The sequence below is a fragment of the Scyliorhinus torazame genome, chromosome 8 (assembly GCF_047496885.1).
Source record: "Scyliorhinus torazame isolate Kashiwa2021f chromosome 8, sScyTor2.1, whole genome shotgun sequence".
NCBI lineage: Eukaryota > Metazoa > Chordata > Chondrichthyes > Carcharhiniformes > Scyliorhinidae > Scyliorhinus > Scyliorhinus torazame.
Genome location: NC_092714.1, coordinates 550,752 through 574,891, shown reverse-complemented (window position 1 = coordinate 574,891; position 24,140 = coordinate 550,752). Strand labels below are relative to the sequence as shown.

The 24,140-nt window shown below is 49.0% G+C and overlaps 2 protein-coding genes across 3 annotated transcripts in view; one reads left to right on the top strand and one right to left on the bottom strand.

Moving 5' to 3' along the window:
- Positions 1-16,918, bottom strand: part of LOC140427612 (pyridoxal kinase-like) — an 88,610-nt gene extending 71,692 nt beyond the window's left edge. For both annotated transcript variants that reach the window (XM_072513020.1, XM_072513022.1), the window contains exons 1-5: positions 16,818-16,918; positions 14,860-14,943; positions 13,939-13,985; positions 13,484-13,569; positions 9,689-9,734 (exon numbers count right to left, since the gene is read on the bottom strand). In XM_072513020.1, the coding sequence (XP_072369121.1) occupies positions 9,689-9,734; positions 13,484-13,569; positions 13,939-13,985; positions 14,860-14,943; positions 16,818-16,896 (342 nt within the window). In that variant the 5' untranslated portion in view covers positions 16,897-16,918. The remainder of the gene's footprint in view (positions 1-9,688; positions 9,735-13,483; positions 13,570-13,938; positions 13,986-14,859; positions 14,944-16,817) is intronic.
- Positions 1-24,140, top strand: part of LOC140427619 (ribosomal RNA processing protein 1 homolog B-like) — a 944,136-nt gene that overhangs the window by 630,557 nt on the left and 289,439 nt on the right. The window lies entirely within an intron of this gene.

The following is a 24,140-nucleotide window of genomic DNA, read 5'->3' as shown; positions in this document are numbered from 1 at the left end:
ACGGCATCACAAACCTCTTCCATGAAACGCAAAACGAGAAACTTTTTACAAAAACAGAGAAACAAAAAGAAAAAACAATAACATGAACGTTGCAGCCAAGTTCAGAGTTCGTAATCCACCAACAGCTCTTTCTTTTTCGCAATGTCCAACGCGTCCTCAGGTGACTCGAAGTAGAAGTGCTGATCCTCATGCGTGACCCAGAGACGGGCTGCGTATAAGAGTCCAAACTTCACCTTTTTCTTAAAAAGGATCGACCTAATCTGGTTGAAGCCTGCTCTCCTCCTGGCCACCTCTACACTCCGGTCCTGGTAAACCCGCAGGATGCTATTGTCCCATTTACAGCTTGGCCCACTGTAGAATGCGCTCCTTATCCGAGAACCTGTGGAATCTCACCACCATTGCCCTTGGGGGGGTCTCCCATTCACGGCTTCCTCGCGAGTGCTCGGTGAGCCCTATCCACCTCCAAGGGCCGGGAGGATGTCCCATTCCCCAGCAGCTTCACAAACATGTCTGCGATGTGTGCCCCAGCCTCCGTTCCTTCGGACCCCTCCGGGAGCCTGACGATTCTAAAGTCCTGCCGGCGGGACCTATTCTCTAGGTCCTCCACCTTCTCCAGGAGCTTGTTCTGCTGGTCCCTCCGCATCCCCACCTCCAGCCCCACCGCAGTCTGATGTTCCTCCTGCTCAGCCAGCGCCTTCTCCACCTTCTGGATCGCCCGATCCTGGGTGTCCAATCTATGCTCCAACCGCTCAATCGGGTCCAAGCAGTCCGGTTTCTGCATAGCAAAACCTTCCTGAATGACTTGCATCAGCTGCTCCATAGACTGCTGGGTCGACAAGCCAGAGGTCCGAACCTCCGCCATGCTGTCTTCTGTTTCTGCTACAGCCCAAGCCTCCTCTATCTTTTTGTTTCTGCCCTTACGAACACTTCTCTCCACGCACCGAAGTGGGAATTCAGTAAACAATTGCCACTAACATACGTTTTACAATTCAAGTCCGGTAGAAAAACGGGGGAAAGGTCCAAAAGTCCGACCAGAGAGGGAGCCGCCAAATGTGCGACCTACTCCTCCATAGCCGCCACCGGACGTCCGTGTCTCACTAACTTGATAAGAGTTTTTCGAGGAGGTCACAAAGATGATTGATGCAGGTAGGGCAGTGGATGTTGTCTACATGGACTTCAGTAAGGCCTTTGACAAGGTCCCTCATGGTAGACTAGTACAAAAGGCGAAGTAACACGGGATCAGGGATGAGCTGGCAAGGTGGATACAGAACTGGCTAGGCCATAGAAGGCAGAGAGTAGCAATGGAAGGATGCTTTTCTAATTGGAGGGCTGTGACTAGTGGTGTTCCACAGAGTTCAGTGCTGGGACCTTTGCTGTTTGTAGTATATAAACGATTTGGAGGAAAATGTATCTGGCCTGATTAGTAAGTTTTGCGGATGAAAGGTTGGTGGAATTGCAGATAGCGATGGGGACTGTCAGAGGATACAGCAGGATTTAGGTCGTTTGGAGACTTGGGCGGAGAGATGGCAGATGGAGTTTAATCCGGACAAATGGGAGGTAATGCATTTTGGAAGGTCTAATACAGGTAGGGAATATACAGTGAATGGTAGAACCCTCAAGTGTACTAACAGTCAGAGAGATCTAGGTATACAGGTCTACAGGTCAATGAAAGGGGCAACACAGGTGGAGAAGGTAGTCAAGAAGGCATACGGCATGCTTGCCTTCATTGGCCGGGGCATTGAGTATAAGAATTGGCAAGTCATGTTGCAGTTGTATAGAACCTTAGTTAGGCCACATTTGGAGTATAGTGTTCAATTCTGGTCACCACACTACCAGAAGGATGTGGAGGCTTTAGAGAGGGTGCAGAAGAGATTTACCAGAATGTTGCCTGGAATGGGGGGCATTAGCTCTGAGGAGCGGTTGAATAAACTCGGTTTGTTCTCACTGGAACGAAGGAGGTTGAGGGGCGACCTGATAGAGGTCTACAAAATTATGAGGGGCATAGACAGGGTGGATAGTCAGAGACTTTTCCCAGGGTAGAGGGGTCAATTACTACGGGGCATAGGTTTAAGGTGCGAGGGGCAAGGTTTAGAGGAGATGTACAAGGCAAGTTTTTTTTTTTTTTTTTTTTTTTTTTTAAACGCAGAGGGTAGTGGGTGCCTGGAACTCGCTGCCGGAGGAGGTGGTGGAAGCAGGGACGATAGTGACATTTAAGGGACACCTTGACAAATAAATGAATAGGACGGGAATAGAGGGATACGGACCCTGGAAGTGTAGAAGGTTGTAGTTTAGCCGGGCAGCATGGTCGGCACGGGCTTGGAGGGCCGAAGGGCCTGTTCCTGTGCTGTACTTTTCTTTGTTCTTTGACAAGCTGAGCCGAAGGGCCCGTTTCCATGCTGTAAACATCTATGACTCTAAATGCAGAGTATTTCTTAAATGGTGAGAGATTGGGATGATGTCCAAAGGGATCTGGGTGTCCTCATTCCCGAGTCAGTAAAAGCTAGCATGCATGTGTAGCAAGTAATTAGGAAGAAAATGGTGTGTTGACCTTTATCACAAGAGGATTTGAGTACAGCAGTAAAGATGTTTTGCTGCAATTGTATAGAGCCTGAGTGAGACCACACCTGGAGTTCTGTGGACAGATTTGGTCCTTACCCAAAGAAGGGTACTCCCCATATTGGAAGGGCAATCAAAGATCGCCATCCCTGCGATGGTGGGTCCTATGACAGAGAGATTGAGGAGGCTGGGTCTGTATTCTCTGACGTTTAGAAGAATGAGAGGTGACCTCATTGAAACCTACTAAATTCTTACATGGCTGAACAGGATAGATGCAGGATAGATCCTGGCTGGGTGTTCTAGAACCAGGGAACACAGTCTCAGAATAAGGGGGAGGTCATTTCAGACTCAAATGAGGAGGAATTTCTTCACTCAAGAGGGTGGAACTTTGGATTCTCTACCTTAGAGAACTGTGGAGGCTCAGTCACTCAGTATGTTCAAAGCAAACAGACAGATTTCTTGTTCAAGAGTTCAAGGAATACGGCGATAATGCAGGAAAATGGCACGGAGCTAGATGATCAGCCACGATCATATTGAATGGCAGAGCAGGCTTGAAGGGCCGAATGGCCTCCTCCTGCTCCAATTTCCTCTGTTCCTACCTACTGGTTCCCCTATATCTCGCCTACTAGTTACACCCTCAAATTTGTTAAACAGGATTTCCCAGGGTGGTGGTGGTGGTGTGTGTGTGTGTGTGTGTGTGTGTGGGGGGGGGGGGGGGGTCACATGATGTCGGTGTGGGAGCAGCTGCCTTTTCTGGAGCTCTGGCGCTACTCATCTTTCAATCCTTTTTATCCAGATGCACAACCCATAATTATTTCATCCTGATGTGTATAATCTGTGCCATGTTTCTGGAAGATCCTGGTTAAATTTTGGTGATGGAGAGTCAAGTTGAATCAAGAAAATGCTGGTTTGATTGAGGCGGTTGGAGACGGCCGGGGTGGGGTTCAGTTTGAACTGCTGGACTCGCTGGTGAGCATGCCTACGCTTTGGCTATGTCATTCAGGTCGAGATGATGGCTTCCATTGTGAGCAAAGATGTGGATGGCAGTATTGGCTCCCTGGCGCAGGTTTTTGGTGCTCATGCTGATGAACTGCGGGATATCCTACAGAGAATGAATGAAGCGGAGAAGAGAATCCTGCCAGTCAATAGGACAGTCTCCTCGGCGGGAGCTCACCTTCAGTCCTTGGAAATCCTGCTGCATGGTTTGTCGAACATTCCGGTTGATTCAGGGAGATGGGCCGGAAAAGGAGAGTTCACATGTCCACTGTCCGGAGGGGAGCCGGGGATTAATTCCCGGTCGAATTTGAGAAATAGCTGCCATGCTGTCACAATCAAGGTGCGAAGGTTGGACGTTTAGAGTCCGACGGAGCACACCTGGTCTTTGAAGTCTGTGGTTGGTGAGGCCTGGGGTCGGTCAGAGGTCCCAGGTCCAGGTGTCTTTTTGCCAGGGCTTCCGGACATGACATGGCGGAGGTACTCCAAAGAAACTCAGGATAGATCCTGGCTGCTGCTCGACGATCCGGTGGCCGGTCCAAGCTCCGTGGTGATATTATCCTGAGGGTTGTGCAGTATTTACCTAGTTTTGATTTTATATATGTGCTGTAATCTTTGCTTTTACAACGAGGGAGTACTGTTTTTTAGGTTCCCTTAATGTTGTTTAGAGACGATGAGTCATGAGGCGCAGTGGTTAGCACTGCTGCCTCATTACGCCGAGGACCCGGGTTTGATCCCGGCCCTGGGTCACTGCCCATGTGGAGTCTGCACATTCTTCTCGTGTTTACATGGGTCTCATCCCCACAACCCAAAAGATGCGCAGGGTGGGTGGATTGGCCATTCTAAATTGCCCCTTAATTGGAAAAAAAAAGAATTGGCTACTCTAAATTTATTTTTATAAATATGAGCCGTGCCACAGCAGGGTGGCGGGTGGATGGTTTGGTGGAGACGATGTTGGTGTGGCCTTGTTAGGCCTCATTATGGGTGAGGAAAGCCACCCCCTCCACCCAACCCAATAAGAACTATCAGTGCTGTGTTTTTTTATTTTGGGATTATGGAATCCTTGCTCGTCTCCTATGAAGGTGCAGGCAGACTATGTATTCTCGGGAAGACTGGATTCCTTTTTGTGGTTGGCACCTCTGCTGTTGCTGGAATAAGAATTGGTGCATGCCCAGGCGTGGTCGGTTAATCCTTGGGTATCCTGCCTTTCTTGGGTTGGTCTTACAACTCTATTTTTGGTTGGAGGTTAGGATTCCTTTCTTCATCTGGGAGAGAGCGAGAGCGAGGACATGGTGTAAGAATCCTTGGTCCTTGGTTTACTTGGCTCCTGTACACAAGATAGTGTGCACCACGAAGCCATGCCTTCTACTGAGGGTGGTATCCTGTTGTTCCCCTTCGTACAGGGTATTCCTCCATTGTCCAGAGGTCTCCTCTTATCCGGAGATCCTCTGCTCTTTTTGGTACCTTTTTATCATTATTCGTGCGAAGAGAGATGCCGAACACAATCTGAATCAACTGTATGACATTTGCTGGTCTTCTCTGTTTGATACTAGTAAGAAGTCTTACAACACCAGGTTAAAGTCCAACAGGTTTGTTTCAAACACTAGCTTTCGGAGCGCTGCTCCTTCCTCAGGTAAATGGAGAGGTCTGTTCCAGAAACATATATATATAGACAAAGTCAAAGATGCCAAACAATGCTTTGAATAAGAGCATTTGCAGATCCAGAGATAGGGGTAACCCCAGGTTAAAGAGGTGTGAATTGTCTCAAGCCAGGACAGTTACATTCAAGCCCAGGCCAGATGGTGGGGGATGAATGTAATGTGACATGAATCCAAGGTTTGATAATGTAGAATAGTGATCACTCAGTACTGTGCTTTAGGGATTTATTTCATCTAGTGGTTATTTGTAAAATATCCCTTTTTTTATTTTGGAGTTAAAAAATCATTTACTTGCTCCTGCAAAGCTACAGGCAGGTCTCATATCCAAGAGGAGGACGTTATAATGTGTCATTGGTGCCTCTGGTATAATTGGAGTTGGGGAGGTGTGTTGTCTGTCACTGGGGATGCCTTCGTGGAGAGTGGTTTAAATCTTCCAGCGATGGCGGGGCCGTAGTGCCTCTGACACACATGAAGGGGTGCATCACTGACCCACCTTATCACGGCTTTAACCGTTGCTCCCTCATTCTCGAGTTTATCTGTTTACCATCTTTTTTGGTATAAATGGAAGCACCAAGACTACTGATTAAACTGAACTAACCGTGTTGGTGTACTCCGGTCTTTTTCTGTATTTATGCACGCTGAAGCATTTACACCGTACCAGTTTTGAGGATTTTGTTGTGTTATTTGTAAAAATGGAAAACTCCATAAAAATGTAAACCATGTCAACTTGTTCTAATCATACTACGCAATTCTGAGCGCAATGTTAACACTTACTTAATAGATTATAACAATGTGCCTGTAAATCACGGCTTTCTCTCCCGCCTTTCTTGAAAAGCAGAGTAACATTTACCAATTTCCAATCTAATAGGAACGATCCCAAATCTTTAAGAAATTTTGGAAAATCATAGCTAGCATATCCACCATCTCTACAGCTATCCTTTAGCATCCTCGGGTGTAGGTCAACAGATCCCAGGGATCTGTTGGATTTTGGTCCCTTTGTTTCTCCAATAATCCAATCCTCACAATTTTTAGCCCGTGGTTTTCTGTCTATTTCTGGTCTGAAACTTCTACTGTGCAGACAGACACAATTTGTTCAATGCCTCTCGAATTACTTTGTTCCCCATGATAATTTCACCGGTCTTCTGTCCTAACGGCACAATGTTAACTTACGCTACTCTATTCCTTTTTATATTTTCTGAAAGCTCTTATAATCTGCCTTTATATTTTTGATTTGTTTCCTCTCATCCTATTTTTTCCCTTTCGATCAACTTTTTGATAGTCCTTTACTGGTTTCTGAAACAATCCCAATCCTCAGACTTCTTACTTTTTTTGCAATAATGGCAGCTTCATCTTTTAATCTAATATTTTTGTGACCTTCCTGAGTGAGCCGCAGATGGGTCTTTCTTGTCGAGTTTTGGTTTTTCAATGGAATCTATTATTGTTAAACATTTTGAATTGTATGTTTAGCTATTTCTCGGTTTCTTTACATCGTATCTTTTAGTCCATTTACCCAATTAACCTTAGCTAGTTCACCCCTAGTACCAATGTAATTGGCTTTCTTTAAGATTCTTGTGATTAGATTAAGTCCGTTTCAAACATTACATGGAATTCAATGGTATGATCATTATTTCCCAGTTATCTTTTGCAAATTACTAATGAAACAGCGGGGACAGTGGAGGGGGAGTTTTACTCCTTTACTCTGTATCTAACCCCGTGCTGTACCTGTCCTGGGAGTGTTTGATGGGGGACTGTGTAGAGGGAGCTTTACTCTGTATCTAACCCCGTGCTGTACCTGTCCTGGGAGTGTTTGATGGGGAAGTGTAGAGGGAGCTTTACTCTGTATCTAACCCCGTGCTGTACCTGTCCTGGGAGTGTTTGATGGGGACAGTGTAGAGGGAGCTTTACTCTGTATCTAACCCCGTGCTGCACCTGCCCTGGGAGTGTTTGATGGGGACAGTGTAGAGGGAGCTTTACTCTGTATCTAACCCCGTGCTGTACCTGCCCTGGGAGTGTTTGATGGGGACAGTGTAGAGGGAGCTTTACTCTGTATCTAACCCAGTGTTGTACCTGTCCTGGGAGTGTTTGATGGGGACAGTGTAGAGGGAGCTTTACTCTGTATCTAACCCCATGCTGTACCTGCCCTGGGAGTGTTTGATGGGGACAGTGTAGAGGGAGCTTTACTCTGTATCTAACCCAGTGTTGTACCTGTCCTGGGAGTGTTTGATGGGGACAGTGTAGAGGGAGCTTTACTCAGTATCTAACCCAGTGCTGTACCCGAAATAAAAACAGAAAATGCTGCAAAAACGGTGGAGAGAGAAACAGAGTTAATGTTTCAGAGCTCTGACGTGAGTCACATGGACAGGTAATGTTAACTTGGTTTCACATTCCACAGATGTTGGCAGACCTGATGAGGTTTTCCAGCATTTTCTGATTTATTTCAGATTTGCAGTGTTGGCAGTATTTTGTTTTGATCCCGTGCTATACCTGGCCTTGGGACTGGAGAGGAAACTTTACTGTTGAAAATAAGACGACCTCTTAGCTCTTTGAAAACACTTACCATGAATGGTAGACTTATTCACAAACTGGGCAAGAAGCAGAGGAGAGTCTGTGGGACCCGTACCCCAGTGAGAGTCAGTGTGTGAGACCGGTACCCCAGTGAGAGCTAGTGTGTGTGAGACCCGTACCCCAGTGAGAGTCAGTGTGTGTGGGACCCGTACCCCAGTGAGAGTCAGCGTGTGTGGGACCCGTACCCCAGTGAGAGTCAGTGTGTGGAGAAACCCTTACCCCGGTGAGAGTCAGTGTGTGTGGGACCCGGACCCCAGTGAGAGTCAGTGTGTGTGGGACCCGTACGCCTGTGAGAGTCAGTGTGTGTGGGACCCGTACCCCAGTGAGAGTCAGTGTGTGTGGGACCCGTACCCCAGTGAGAGTCAGTGTGTGTAGGACCCGTACCCCAGTGAGAGTCAGTGTGTGTGGGACCCGTACCCCAGTGAGAGTCAGTGTGTGTAGGACCCGTACCCCAGTGAGAGTCAGTGTGTGTGGGATTCGTACCCCAGTGAGAATCAGTGTGTGTGGGACCCATACCCCAGTGAGAGTCAGTGTGTGTGGGACCCGTATCCCAGTGAGAGTCAGTGTGTGTAGGACCCGTACCCCAGTGAGAGTCAGTGTGTGTGGGATTTTTACCCCAGTGAGAGTCAGTGTGTGTGGGACCCGTACCCCAGTGAGAGTCAGTGTGTGTGGGACCCGTACCCCAGTGAGAGTCAGTGTGTGTGGGACCCGTACCCCAGTGCGAGTCAGTGCGTGTGGGACACGTACCCCAGTGAGAGTCAGTGTGTGTGGGACCCGTACCCCAGTGAGAGTCAGTGTGTGTGGAACCCGTACCCCAGTGAGAGTCAGTGTGTGTGGGACCCGTACCCCAGTGAGAGTCAGTGTGTGTGGGACCCGTACCCCAGTGAGAGTCAGTGTGTGTGGAACCCGTACCCCAGTGAGAGTCAGTGTGTGTGGGACCCGTACCCCAGTGAGAGAGTCAGTGTGTGTGGGACCCGTATCCCAGTGAGAGTCAGTGTGTGGAGAAACCCGTACCCCAGTGAGAGTCAGTGTGTGTGGAACCCGTACCCCAGTGAGAGTCAGTGTGTGTGGAAACCCGTACCCCAGTGAGAGTCAGTGTATGTGGAAGCCGTACCCCAGTGAGAGTCAGTGTGTGTGGAACCCGTACCCCAGTGAGAGTCAGTGTGTGTGGGACCCGTACCCCAGTGAGAGTCAGTGTGTGTGGAAACCCGTACCCCAGTGAGAGTCAGTGTATGTGGAACCCGTACCCCAGTGAGAGTCAGTGTGTGTGGGACCCGTACCCCAGTGAGAGAGTCAGTGTGTGTGGGACCCGTACCCCAGTGAGAGTCAGTGTGTGTGGAACCCGTACCCCAGTGAGAGTCAGTGTGTGTGGGACCCGTACCCCAGTGAGAGTCAGTGTGTGTGGGACCCGTACCCCAGTGAGAGTCAGTGTATGTGGGACCCGTACCCCAGTGAGAGTCAGTGTGTGTGGGACGCGTACCCCAGTGAGAGTCAGCGTGAGACCTGTACTCCTGTTAATTAGGGGTAATTTAAACAGTCAGGTGTCTTATGTGACTCAGGAATTTTATTTATACAAGACCTTTGCGGACTTCAGGAAATCCTAAAGTGTTTTCCAGTCAGTGAAGGGCTTTTTGAAGTACAGTTGCTGTTGTAATGTAGAAAATATCACAGGCAATTGATTCACACACGTTCCCAGAAGCAGCACGGTGAGAATGACAAAATGTCTGTGGTATTGTTTAAGGGAGTGATGTTTGCTGGGATGAGGGGGAGGTTTTGCCCACTTTTTGCAATAGTGTTTTGTATTTTCACACAGTTGAGGTCGCGGAATGGGCCTCAGTTAAATGTCTCATCTGCTGGCACTTCTGATGGCCTGTTGTGTTCATTTCAAATTTAACAGTGGATACAGACGGTGTTACCTCAATTGCTTCCTTTTCTGTGTTCATCTTCCTTCCTGCAAGAATTCTGAAACAGAAAAGGTCAAACGGCAGTTAACTTTAACAGCAAATGTGTCCATCTAAAATGGCCACCCGCAAAGGATGATGGGAACTGTGGTCAGGTTGGGACACAGATAAGACACAACATGTGTATATTGCAAGCAACAACTCAGATATATGCAGAAACTCACACTTGCTCGAGGCCACTCAAAAGGTTCTCGGGGACAATGGGCTCCGGACAGAAACTTACCATAAGTGGCAGACTCGGGGGTGCCAGTTTGCTTTATTTGGGGTACGGGTTCCACACACACTGACTCTCACTGGGGTACGGGTCCCACACACACATGACTCTCACTGGGGTACGGGTCCCACACACACCGACTCTCACTGGGGTACGGGTCCCCTACTCACAGACTCTCACTGGGGTACGGGTCCCACACACACCGACTCTCACTGGGGTACGGGTCCCACACACACTGACTCTCACTGGGGTACGGGTCCCACACACACTGACTCTCACTGGGATACGGGTCCCACACACACTGACTCTCACTGGGGTACGGGTCCCACACACACTGACTCTCACTGGGGTACGGGTCCCACACACACTGACTCTCACTGGGGTACGGGTCCCACACACACTGACTCTCACTGGGGTACGGGTCCCACACACACCGACTCTCACTGGGGTACGGGTCCCACACACACTGACTCTCACTGGGGTACGGGTTCCACACACACTGACTCTCACTGGGATACGGGTCCCATACACACTGACTCTCACTGGGGTACGGGTCCCACACACACTGACTCTCACTGGGGTACGGGTCCCACGCACACTGACTCTCTCTGGGATACGAGTTCCACACACACCGACTCTCACTGGGGTACGGGTCCCACACACACACTGACTCTCACTGGGGTACGGGTCCCACACACACCGACTCTCACTGGGGTACGGGTCCCACACACACTGACTCTCACTGGGGTACGGGTCCCACACACACTGACTCTCACTGGGGTACGGGTCCCACACACACTGACTCTCACTGGGGTACGGGTCCCCTACACACTGACTCTCACTGTGTACGGGTCCCACACACACTGACTCTCTGACTGGGGTACGGGTTCCACACACACTGACTCTCACTGGGGTACGGGTCCTACACACACCGACTCTCACTGGGGTACGGGTCCCACACACACTGACTCTCACTGGGGTATGGGTTCCGCACACACTGACTCTCACTGGGGTACATGTCCCACACACACTGACTCTCACTGGGGTACGGGTCCCACACACACTGACTCTCTCACTGGGGTACGCGTTCCACACACACTGACTCGCTCACTGGGGTACGGGTCCCACACACACTGACTCTCACTGGGGTACGGGTCCCACACACACTGACTCTCACTGGGGTACGGGTCCCCTACACACTGACTCTCACTGGGGTACGGGTCCCACACACACTGACTCTCTCACTGGGGTACGGGTCCCACACACACTGACTCTCACTGGGGTACGGGTCCCACACACACTGACTCTCACTGGGGTACGGGTCCCACACACACTGGAGTGCCTACGTACCTTGGACACGAACAACCATGACTGACTAGGCCTCGGCCAGCCATCAAGGTACCCATCCCTAATTGGCCAGGATCGATTAGGGTGATCAAAACCCTACCGATCCATCGGATCCCCGCCTGGGACCGCCCAAAAGAGCGCAAAAGATCGGAGGATAATGAATGAAATGAATGAAAATTGCTTGTCACAAGTAGGCTTCAATGAAGTTACTGTGAAAAGCCCCTTCATTGAAGCCTACTTGTGACAATAAGCGATTTTCATTCATTATCCTCCGATCTGTCGCCACATTCCGGCGCCTGTTCGGGGAGGCTGGTACGGGATTGACCCGTGCTGCTGGCCTGCCTGGGTCTGCTTTAGAAGCCAGCGATTTAGCCCAGTGTGCTAAATCAGCCCCTGGATAAGAAGAACTGTGCAGCCAACATTCAGTCTCCTTTGGTACCGGCCCACCAACTGCAGCCTATCGACCAACCAAGTTCAAGGGCCCACGATCTCCACCTGAAGACGACACTCAGCACAGACAATCCAGCCAACCTCCAGCCGCCACATGTGAGGAACCAGATAAAGGCCTTATCTGTCCTGCACAGAGCCCGTCATTTGGAAGTTAAGTAAAGGTCATTTAAACTGATAGCTATAGACTAATGTGTAGTAGCGTGTGATTTATTAAGTACAGAACTAGTCCTATTTTCAAGAATAAACTGTGATTATACTAAATACTTGTGTGATCATTTGTCCAACTCACGGAGCACACTCGCATACTGTGGTTATTAATAATAAAGTCAACACAAACTAGGCAGCATGGTAGCACTGTGGTTAGCTCTGCTGCCTACGGCGCTGAGAACCTGGGTTCGATTCCGGCCTCGGATCACTCTTTGCACATTCTCAGTGTCTCTGCTTGGGTCTCGCCCTCACAACCCAAAGATGTGCAGGGAAGGTGGATTGGCCACGCTAAATTACCCCTGAATTGGAAAAATAATTGGGTACTCTAAATTTCTAAAAAAATAAAATTTTTAAAAACTTTAATCGCAATCTTGAGCGAAATACCGAGCGAATATGATCAGATAGTCAGGTGCACCCAGCAACACAATCTAAACTGATGGGAGTGGCCTTCCACATAAACACCACTGCCCGCCCCTCATTTCATCTCTACTCTTTGCACCGGTTAGTCTCGGAATCCTCTCTTTACTTCCCTTGCCCGTTTCTACCCCTGCTCCTCTCTCCCTCCCTCTCTCACTCAGTCACAGTACTGGGATTTCTGCCTTGTTTAATGCATTTAAAGTCGACCTGTACATTTCCAACCCTTTGACATTAGCCAAGATTTTATATCCAACAAGGTCTTCCGTTCTGACCACTTGGGTGATAAGGGAGATATTACAGGACACTGTGCGTTGTTTTTCTAACCTTGCCCTCAAAATCTCTGTATCTCATTGTTCAAAGTACACAGAATGACTATCAGCTGGTGCTCCATGTACAACAGCTGCAGACCAGGACAGCAAGGATTTCTGTGTGGACCCTTCAATCAATGCTGTAGTCTGGGGCAGTCCTGTGACAAGACAGTCGATAAGAATATCTATGTTATGCAGTAAGGTGACCTCACTGCGCCTTTTGAAAAGTGAAGGCAAGACCGTCAGCTTAATCGATGCCCTGAATGAAGATTTTGGGGGGACAATTCCCACTAGCGCCCCCTTCATCAACAGAAGAGACAGAGTGGCAGCCATCAGGAGATCAGAATAGAGTCGCAGACACCAGGCAGCATGCCCATGTCATAGAATTAGAATCATAGAATTTACAGGGCAGAAGGAGGCCATTCAGCCCATTGAGTCTGCCCCAGCCCTGAGAAAGAGCACTCTACCTAAACCCACACCTCCACCCTATCCCCGTAACCCCACCTAACCCAACCTTTCTTTTGGACACTAAGGGCAATTTAGCATGGCCAATCCACCCAATCTGCACATCTTTGGACTGTGGGAGGAAACCGGAGGAAACCCACGCAGACACGGGGAGAACGTGCAGACTCCGCACAGACAGTGACCCAAGCCGGAATTGAACCTGGGACCCTGGAGCTGTGAAGCAATTGTGCTAACCACTGCGTTACTGTGTCTTGTTGGGCTTATTCCAAAGTTGTAGGGGGGAGCGAGCAGCCTGCAGGTAGGAGGAGGAGAGATTGACAACAATCAGGCAATGCCACTTACTCTGCTTCATACTGATTCGGAGTGATGATGTCAGCCAGGGGGACCACTTTCTCTTTGTAAGCTGGAAGAAGATTTTCTGGAACATACTAGAAAGAGAGGACAACATTCATCAATATTGTAGTCAATGAGGTGTCCTGAAAAGGAGAGTCACAAATACTCTATTTCCCCCTCATGCCTGGAAATACAATAACAATGTAACAGTCCAAACGTCCCCGCCGGGACCACCCGGAAATGCCGGCTTCTTCCTGGGCCGGCTTCTATCTTGGGGAATTAACGAGGCCGCCCTGTCGGACCTCTGTCCCTCAGTGAGGGAGCTCGTACTCCACCAGCCCCACGAGGAAAACAATCGAGTCGTCCCCGTGGGGGTGATAACAAGCAAAATAATATCACCTGGACACACACAACAGCAGAGAGAGATGCACCCAGAGACCCGAAAGCACACCCAGAACACTCACCATGTATCCATCTCCATTCCTTTTATCGCCCATCACTGGGTCACAAACTGGAAAACAAAACGTGAACAACCAGCTTTTGTTTACATTGAAAGCTCCTGCCTCCCACATGCTCCCCCCCGCCCTCCGAACCCCCCCCCCTCCGAACCCCCGTGTGCCCCTCAGACCCTCGTCCCTTATCAGCTGCAACTACCAGTGTCACATTGACTCTCACCCTTGGACCCTTACTATACCAGGCTACGAAGTGACTTCAAACCTTTGTGTTGAATTCTGGGCACCGCGCCTTCGGAAGGAAATCCAGGGCTTGGTGAGGGTTGCCGTGGAGATTTCCAAGAAAAGTTCCAGGGATGAGAAACTTCAGTTACATGGAGAAGCTTGGATCATCCTCCTGAGAGGAGAGAAGGATTGAGAGGGGCAGACACAAAATAATGATGAACAAACAAACCGGAGATGGAGGTGAGGAACGTCATTAGTTTTTTTTACAGTGAATGTTTGCAATCTGGAAGGTACTGACTCAATGAGCAGTGGATGCAGATTCAACAGGAACTTCCAAAAGGGAATTGGATAAACATTTGAGGGAGAAATATATGCCTCTCGCCCCACTTGTTCTGCACAGTGCAGTCTGAATAGGAGTGGGCTTCAGTCCAACCCTCAATAGGGAGAATTATTTATGAGACAATTAAATTAAGAGATCCCCTCTCAGTCAGAAACAATTTAAATCAGCAACTCAGACTCTTGAAATGAAGATGCTCTCCAGCTGTAATCTCAGCCATCAGTTTGTGCAACATCAGAGGGCAGGAGAGTAAAGGTTAACACTTTCAATTATCTAAAACGAGCCTCCCAGGATGAGATTTGAATCTCAAAGTAAATCGCTGCTTCATATTAGCGATCCTCAATCCATCAGCAGTTCAAAGGTAGACTCACCATAAACCAGTTTGGGATTCTGTCTCCTCAGCTCCTGAATAATTTCCGTCACCTTATCCAGAAATGAAGTGTCTCTGGTGTAACCTTATAAACAGAGAGAGTGTATCACTCACTGGGTAAAGGAATGCTGGGAGTCTGACACCGCATTCCCCAACCAGCCTCCTACAGATATGGACTCACCTCCAAAAGATCAAGAGGAAACGTGCAATTCAGCCCAGTGTGGCTTTAAAATAACTCACTGACCTTCTATCAGCTCCTCAGAATAAAGCTCCCTCATCACTGCCCGAAACACTCCCAGGACAGGTACAGCACAGGGTTAGATACAGAGTAAAGCTCCCTCTACACTGTCCCCATCAAACACTCCCAGGACAGGTACAGCACGGGGTTAGATACAGAGTAAAGCTCCCTCTACACTATCCCCATCAAACACTCCCAGGACAGGTACAGCATGGGGTTAGATACAGAGTAAAGCTCCCTCTACACTGTCCCCATCAAACACTCCCTGGACAGGTACAGCACGGGGTTAGATACAGAGTAAAGCTCCCTCTACTCTGTCCCCATCAAACACTCCCAGGACAGGTACAGCACGGGGTTAGATACAGAGTAAAGCTCCCTCTACACTGTCCCCATCAAACACTCCCAGCACAGGTACAGCACGGGGTTAGATACAGAGTAAAGCTCCCTCTGCACTGTCCCCATCAAACACTCCCAGGACAGGCACAGCACGGGGTTAGATACAGAGTAAAACTCCCTCTACACTGTCCCCATCGAACACTCCCAGGGCAGGTACAGCACGGGGTTAGATACAGAGTAAAGCTCCCTCTACACTGCCCGAAACACTCCCAGGACAGGTACAGCACAGGGTTAGATACAGAGTAAAGCTCCCTCACCACTGCCCGAAACACTCCCAGCACAGGTACAGCACAGGGTTAGATACAGAGTAAAGCTCCCTCTACACTGTCCCCATCAAACACTCCCAGGACAGGTACAGCACGGGGTTAGATACAGAGTAAAGCGCCCTCAACACTGTCCAGACCAAACACTCCCAGGACAGGTACAGCACGGCGTTAGATACAGCGTAAAGCTACGTCATCACTGCCCCAAAAACTCCCAGGACAGGTACAACACAGGGTTAGATACAGAGTAAAGCTCCCTCATCACTGCCCCAGAAACCCCCAGGACAGGTACAACACAGGGTTAGATACAGAGTAAAGCTCCCTCTACACTGTCCCCATCAAACACTCCCAGGACAGGTACAGCACGGGGTTAGATACAGAGTAAAGCGCCCTCAACACTGTCCAGACCAAACACTCCCAGGACAGGTACAGCACGGGGTTAGATACAGAGTAAAGCTCCCTCTACACTGTCCCCATCAAACACTCCCAGGACAGGTACAGCATGGGGTTAGATACAGAGTAAAGCTCCCTCTACACTGTCCCCATCAAACACTCCCAGGACAGGTACAGCACGGGGTTAGATACAGAGTAAAGCTCCCTCTACACTGTCCCCATCAAACACTCCCAGGACAGGTACAGCATGGGGTTAGATACAGAGTAAAGCTCCCTCTACACTGTCCCCATCGAACACTCCCAGGACAGGTACAGCACGGGGTTAGATACAGAGTAAAGTTGGCTCTGTACGGGACAGCACAGTGGCGCAGTGGGTTAGCACTGCTGCCTCACGGCGCCGAGGTCCCAGGTTTGATCCCGGCTCTGGGTCACTGTCTGTGTGGTGTTTGCACATTCTCCCCGTGTTTGCTTGGGTTCCGCCCCACAACCCAAAAGATGTGCAGGGTGGGTGGATTGGCCACGTTAAATTGCCCCTTAATTGGAAAAAATGAATTGGGTATTCCAAATTTATTTTTAAAAAAGAAGAAAAAAAAAGTTGGCTCTGCACTGCTCGTCAATCAGCTGCATTAACACTCACCTCAGGATGCAAGCCTTGTAATCAGTACCTACCTGTTAGTACATAATCGTAGCGAGTGCAGTCATTCAGTTTGAGCCCTTCATACAGAGTCTGGAGCTCTGCCGCTGTCATGGTTTGTCCCTTCCAGTACTCGTATCCTAAATCAGAAACACAGAAGATAGTGAATTAGGGTTGGTGGGAGGGAGAGAGAGAGACAGAGACCTCTGCTTTCCTGTGGGTTTGAGAGGTGCTGGGTAAGGAGAGTTCTGACAATTTACCTTGCATTAAAATACAAATGGCCTCACCAGATTTCTACCCTAATTGTTGATCTAGATTTGTGGCAATAGCAGCTGACGGACTCCTGTCCAGTACAGGCAAGTTCCAGCCAGGGTGTCTTTGAGCCTTGGGGGACTAATGTTAGATGTTTCACATATGTCCAGATCCGGTGTCCAAGTGTTCTGGGATTGCTTCCTGGATCCTGAGGTAAGATCGGAGATGATTTCTGAGGCTGTACTATGGGAGTGTTTGTACTTTGTTGTAGTGGTGGGATCGGGACAGTACAATCCCCATCAGAGAGTAGGAACTGAAGTGTACACAAATGTGAATCAGGGAAACAGAGCTGGATAGCTCTCACTCACAATTCAGGCCCCATTCAGCTCGGCCAAAAGAAACATCACAAAACGATGGGCTGAATGGCCTTTTTTCTTTATTCCTCCATGGGATGTGTGTCGCTGTTCGTCCCAAACTGCCCCCAACTGGAGCGGCTTTCTCAGCCATTCTAGAGGACAGTTAAACGTCAACCACATTGCTGTGGATCTGGGACCAGGTGTAGAACGGCAGATTTCCTTCCCTAAAGGATAGCAGTGGACCAGATGGGGTTTTATAATAATTAATGATAGTTTCATGCTCACCATTACTTACGCCAGCTTTATATTCCAAATTTATTAATTGAATCCTTTTTGAAATTCCACCAGCTATCGTGGTCTACCATCGTGACTCAGTATTTCATCAGGCGCCCCTTCAACCTCGCACAAACACCTTCACTACACAGACATAGAAAACCCCCCCAAAGCCCTCAGGCGCCGGTGCCAGAGCCTCATGGAAATGCCCTTTGTACCTGTTATGGTGATCACGAAGGACACGGAGGAATAAGACCATAAGACATAGGAACAGAATTAGGCCACTCGGCCCATCGAGTCTGCTCCGCCATTCAATCACGGCTGATATTTTCTCATCCCCATTCTCCTGCCTTCTCCCAATAACCCCTGATCCCCTTATTAATCAAGAACCTATCTATCTCTGTCTTAAAGACACTCAGTGATTTGGCCTCCACAGCCTTCTGCGGCAAAGAGTTCCACAGATTCACCACCCTCTCTGGCTGAAGAAATTCCTTCTCATCTCTGTTTTGAAGGATCATCCCTTTAATCTGAGATTGTGTCCTCTGCTTCTAGTTTTTCCTAAAAGTGGAAACATCCTCTCCACGTCCATTCTATCCAGGCCTCGCAATATCCTGTATGTTTCAATAAGATCCCCCCTCATCCTTCTAAACTCCAACGGGTACCGACCCAGAGTCCTCAACCGTTCCTCATACGACAAGTTCTTCATTCCAGGGATCATTCTTGTGAACCTCCTCTGGACCCTTTCCAAGTCCAGCACATCTTTCCTTAGATATGGGGCCCAAAACTGCTCACAATACTCCAAATGGGATCTGACCAGAGCCTTATACAGCCTCAGAAGTACATCCCTGCTCTTGTATTCTAGCCCTCTCGACATGAATGCTAACATTGCATTTGCCTTCTTAACTGCCGACTGAACCTGCTCATTAACCTTAAGAGAATCGTGAACAAGGATTCCCAAGTCCCTTTGTGCTTCTGATTTCCGAAGCATTTCCCCATTTAGAAAATAATCTATGCCTAAATTCCTCCTTCCAAAGTGCATAACCTCACACTTTTCCACATTGTATTCCATCTGCCACTTCATTGCCCACTCTCCTAGCTTGTCCAAATCCTTCTGCAGCCCCCCTGCTTCCTCAATACTACCTGTCCCTCTACAGGGGTGCGATTCTCCGGGCGGGGCGATCTGGCCCCGGGGGGTGCCCCCAAGGTGGCCTGGCCCATGATCGGGGCCCACCAATCCGCGGGCGGGCCTGTGCCGTGGGGGCACTCTTTTTCTTCCGCCTTCGCCATGGTCTCCACTATGGTGGAGGCAGAAGAGACCTCCTCCCCTGAGCATGCGCGGGGATGCCGTGAGCGGCCGCTGATGCTCCCGCGCATGCGTCGCCCGGCGAAGACCTTTCGGCGCCGGCTGGCGTGGCGCCAAAGGCCTTTCTTGCCAGCCGGCGGAGCGGAAACCACTCTGTCGTGGGCCTAGCCCCTCAAAGTGAGGGCTATGCCCCTAAAGCTGCGGAGCCTTTGGGGCGGCCCGACGCCGGAGTGATCTGTGCCGTTTTTGGCGCCGGGTAGCGGACATCGCGCCAGTTTGCAGGTGCAAGGGTACGTGATGTCTCGGATCGTGTTTTCCAGGTCTTTAAGGGGGAGGGGGAGCAGCCCCAAGTCGTGGTCCACATTGGCACTAACGACATAGGTAGGAAAGGGGATAAGGATGTCAGGCAGGCTTTCAGGGAGCTAGGATGGAAGCTCAGAACTAGAACAAACAGAGTTGTTATCTCTGGGTTGTTGCCCGTGCCACGTGATAGTGAGATGAGGAATAGGGAGAGAGAGCAATTAAACACGTGGCTACAGGGATGGTGCAGGCGGGAGGGATTCAGATTTCTGGATAACTGGGGCTCTTTCTGGGGAAGGTGGGACCTCTACAGACAGGATGGTCTACATCTGAACCTGCGGGGCACAAATATCCTGGGGGGGAGATTTGTTAGTGCTCTTTGGGGGGGTTTAAACTAATGCAGCAGGGGCATGGGAACCTGGATTGTAGTTTTAGGGTAAGGGAGAATGAGAGTATAGAGGTCAGGAGCACAGATTTGACTTCGCAGGAGGGGGCCAGTGTTCAGGTAGGTGGTTTGAAGTGTGTCGACTTCAATGCCAGGAGCATACGAAATAAGGTAGGGGAACTGGCAGCATGGGTTGGTACCTGGGACTTCGATGTTGTGGCCATTTCGGAGACATGGATAGAGCAGGGACAGGAATGGTTGTTGCAGGTTCCGGGGTTTAGGTGTTTTAGTAAGCTCAGAGAAGGAGGCAAAAGAGGGGGGGGGGTGGCGCTGCTAGTCAAGAGCAGTATTACGGTGGCGGAGTGGATGCTAGGTGGGGACTCTTCTTCCGAGGTAGTATGGGCTGAGGTTAGAAACAGGAAAGGAGTCATCCTGTTGGAAGTTTTCTATAGGCCTCCTAATAGTTCTAGGGATGTAGAGGAAAGGATGGCGAAGATGATTCTGGATAAGAGCGAAAGTAACAGGGTAGTTATTATGGGAGACTTTAACTTTCCAAATATTGACTGGAAAAGATATAGTTAGAGTACATTAGATGAGTCGTTTTTTGTACAGTGTGTGCAGGAGGGTTTCCTGACACAATATGTTGACAGGCCAACAAGAGGCGAGGCCACGTTGGATTTGGTTTTGGGTAATGAACCAGGCCAGGTGTTAGATTTGGAGGTCGGTGAGCACTTTGGGGACAGTGACCACAATTCGGTGATGTTTACGTTAGTGATGGAAAGGGATAAGTATACACCGCAGGGCAAGAGTTATAGCTGGGGGAAGGGCAATTATGATGCCATTAGACGTGACTTGGGGGGGATAGGGTGGAGAAGTAGGCTGCAAGTGTTGGGCACACTGGATAAGTGGAGCTTGTTCAAGGATCAGCTACTGCGTGTTCTTGATAAGTACGTACCGGTCAGGCAGGGAGGAAGGCGTCGAGCGAGGGAACCATGGTTTACCAAAGAAGTGGAATTTCTTGTTAAGAGGAAGAAGGAGGCCTATTTGAAGATGAAGTGTGAAGTTTCGGTTGGGGCGATGGATAGTTACAAGGTAGCGAGGAAGGATCTAAAGAGAGAGCTAAGACGAGCAAGGAGGGGACATGAGAAGTATTTGGCAGGTAGGATCAAGGAAAATCCAAAAGCTTTCTATAGGTATGTCAGGAATAAAAGAATGACTAGGGTAAGAGTAGGACCAGTCAAGGACAGGGATGGGAAGTTGTGTGTGGAGTCTGAAGAGATAGGCAAGATACTAAATGAATATTTTTTGTCAGTATTCACTCAGGAAAAAGAGAATGTTGTGGAGGAGAATGCTGAGATCCAGGCTATTAGAATAGATGGCATTGAGGTACGTAGGGAAGAGGTGTTGGCAATTCTGGACAGGCTGAAAATAGATAAGTCCCCGGGGCCTGATGGGATTTATCCTAGGATTCTCTGGGAGGCCAGGGAAGAGATTGCTGGGCCTTTGGCTTTGATTTTTATGTCATCATTGGCTACAGGAATAGTGCCAGAGGACTGGAGGATAGCAAATGTGGTCCCTTTGTTCAAGAAGGGGAGTAGAGACAACCCCAGCAATGATAGACCGGTGAGCCTCACATCTGTTGTGGGTAAAGTCTTGGAGGGGATTATAAGAGACAAGATTTATAATTATCTAGATAGGAATAATATGATTAGGGATAGTCAGCATGGCTTTGTGAAGGGTAGGTCATGCCTCACAAACCTTATCGAGTTCTTTGAGAAGGTGACTGAACAGGTAGACGAGGGTAGAGCAGTTGATGTGGTGTATATGTATTTCAGTAAAGCGTTTGATAAGGTTCCCCACGGTAGGCTATTGCAGAAAATACGGAGGCTGGGGATTGAGGGTGATTTAGAGATGTGGATCAGAAATTGGCTAGCTGAAAGAAGACAGAGGGTGGTGGTTGATGGGGAATGTTCAGAATGGAGTTCAGTTACAAGTGGAGTACCACAAGGATCTGTTCTGGGGCCGGTGCTGTTTGTCATTTTTATCAATGACTTAGAGGAGGGAGCAGAAGGGTGGGTGAGTAAATTTGCAGATGACACTAAAGTCGGTGGTGTTGTCGACAGTGTGGAAGGATGTAGCAGGTTACAGGGGGACATCGATAAGCTGCAGAGCTGGGCTGAGAGGTGGCAAATGGAGTTTAATGTAAAGAAGTGTGAGGTGATTGACTTTGGAAGGAATAACAGGAAAGCGGAATATTTGGCTCATGGTAAAGTTCTTGGAAGTGTGGATGAGCAGAGGGATCTAGGTGTCCATGTACATAGATCGCTGAAAGTTGCCAGCCAGGTTGATAGGGTTGTGAAGAAGGCCTATGGAGTGTTGGCCTTTATTGGTAGAGGGATTGAGTTCCGGAGTCATGAGGTCATGTTGCAGCTGTACAAAACTCTGGTACGGCCGCATTTGGAGTATTGCGTACAGTTCTGGTCACCGCATTATAGGAAGGACGTGGAAGCTTTGGAGCGGGTGCAGAGGAGATTTACCAGGATGTTGCCTGGTATGGAGGGAAAATCTTATGAGGAAAGGCTGATGGACTTGAGGTTGTTTTTGTTAGAGAGAAGGTTAAGAGGGGACTTAATAGAGGCATACAAAATGATCAGGGGTTGGATAGGGTGGACAGTGAGAGCCTTCTCCCGCGGATGGAAATGGCTGGCACGAGGGGACATAGCCTTAAACTGAGGGGTAATAGATATAGGACAGAGGTCAGAGGTAGGTTCTTTACGCAAAGAGTGGCGAGGCCGTGGAATGCCCTACCTGCTACAGTAGTGAACTCGCCAACATTGAGGGCATTTAAAAGTTTATTGGATAAACATATGGATGATAATGGCATAGTGTAGGTTAGATGGCTTTTGTTTCGGTGCAACATCGTGGGCCGAAGGGCCTGTACTGCGCTGTATTGTTCTATGTTCTATGTTCTATATGTAGAACTCTGTGAATTTGGCCCATTCCTGACAGAGATGCTGAGAGACTGATTGTTGTGTGGAATAAACAATGTCACAACTAACAGAGCCTAATCTGGATTTTAAAAAAACATTAAGATATCTCTATCCCTGGAAAATGCAGAAAAAGCAGTTCAGGAGCTATAGGGGGCACCTGGCAGTAATGTCCTCTGGTTAGGAGGGGCCTCGTGTAACAGCATCCAATCGTCCGGTGAAGGCCCTTATGCGAATTGCCCCTCACCAAGTCAGAGGTCGGGTATGCCCACTCCCAAAGAGACCAAACAATTAAACTGTACCATCACCACCCAATAATGAGAAAGCTACGTGTAAATGGTCATCCATTCGAGATTTAAAAAAATATTTTCCATGGGACGTAGGGCATTTAAGAGTCAACCACATTGCTGTGGGTGGAGTCACATGTGGGCCAGACCAGGTAAGGATGGCAGATTTCCTTCCCTAAAAGGACATTAGTGAACCAGATGGGTTTTTAACGACAATCAACAGTGGCTTCATGGCCAGCTTGAGACTTAATTCCAGATTTTTTAAAATCAAATTCAAATTTCACCATCTGCCCTGGCGGGATTCGAATCCGGGCCCCCAGAGCATGACTCTGGGTCTCTGGATAACTAGTCCAGCGACAATACCACTACGCCACTGCCTCCCCGATAATGGAGCTGGATACAGGGCATGCTGTCGCAATCATTGCGGAACAGACATTTGGTCACCTCCAAACTGGTATCCAATCCTTTCGAAGACACTAGAGCCAGATGAGCCACCCACACAGGGGAACCTTCACAGATTAAAGGTACAACAACAACCCCACCAGTCAGCCCGGCTTCCACCCGTCATAGTGTGAGGACAAGGAACAAGTCTTATGGGGAGAGATTGGCTCCAATGGATTGGGCTGGATTGGCTAGAGATTTTCAGACTGGGCTTTGGAGGGCTAAAAGAAGTTATCAGCAGATACCCTGAATTCTTCCAAGACGGCCTTGGGAAAATAAGAGGAGCTAGAGCCAAAACCTATGTCGATCCCAATGCTACGCCTAAATATTTCAGAGCAAGACCGGTTCCACATTCCTAGTTCTACTCGGTAGAGACTGAGCTTGGGCACCTGGAAAATCTAGGGATAAGAAGACTCGTGCAATTGGATGGGTAGGCGGCCGTGCAATTGGCGATTTCCAGGGACTCTTTCGGACACTGAGCGGAGGTACTCTCAAATGGAGACGGACGGGCTTGGCTGTTGAGGTTGGTGCAAAAATTTCACCAGTACATCTGTGACAGGTGTGTTGTGATAGTGACTGATCACCAGCTCTTATTGGGACTTTGAGGAGGTTAAAGCGATCCCCCCTATTGCCTCTGCCTGGATACAGCAGTGGGCCCTGTTACTGCCAGCTTGCATTTTTTAGAACACCACCCTGAAACACAAATAGCTAACCGCTGATACCGTTGGTCACCTCCTGCTGTCCATCAGCCCGACTCACTTGCTGGCTTTGGAA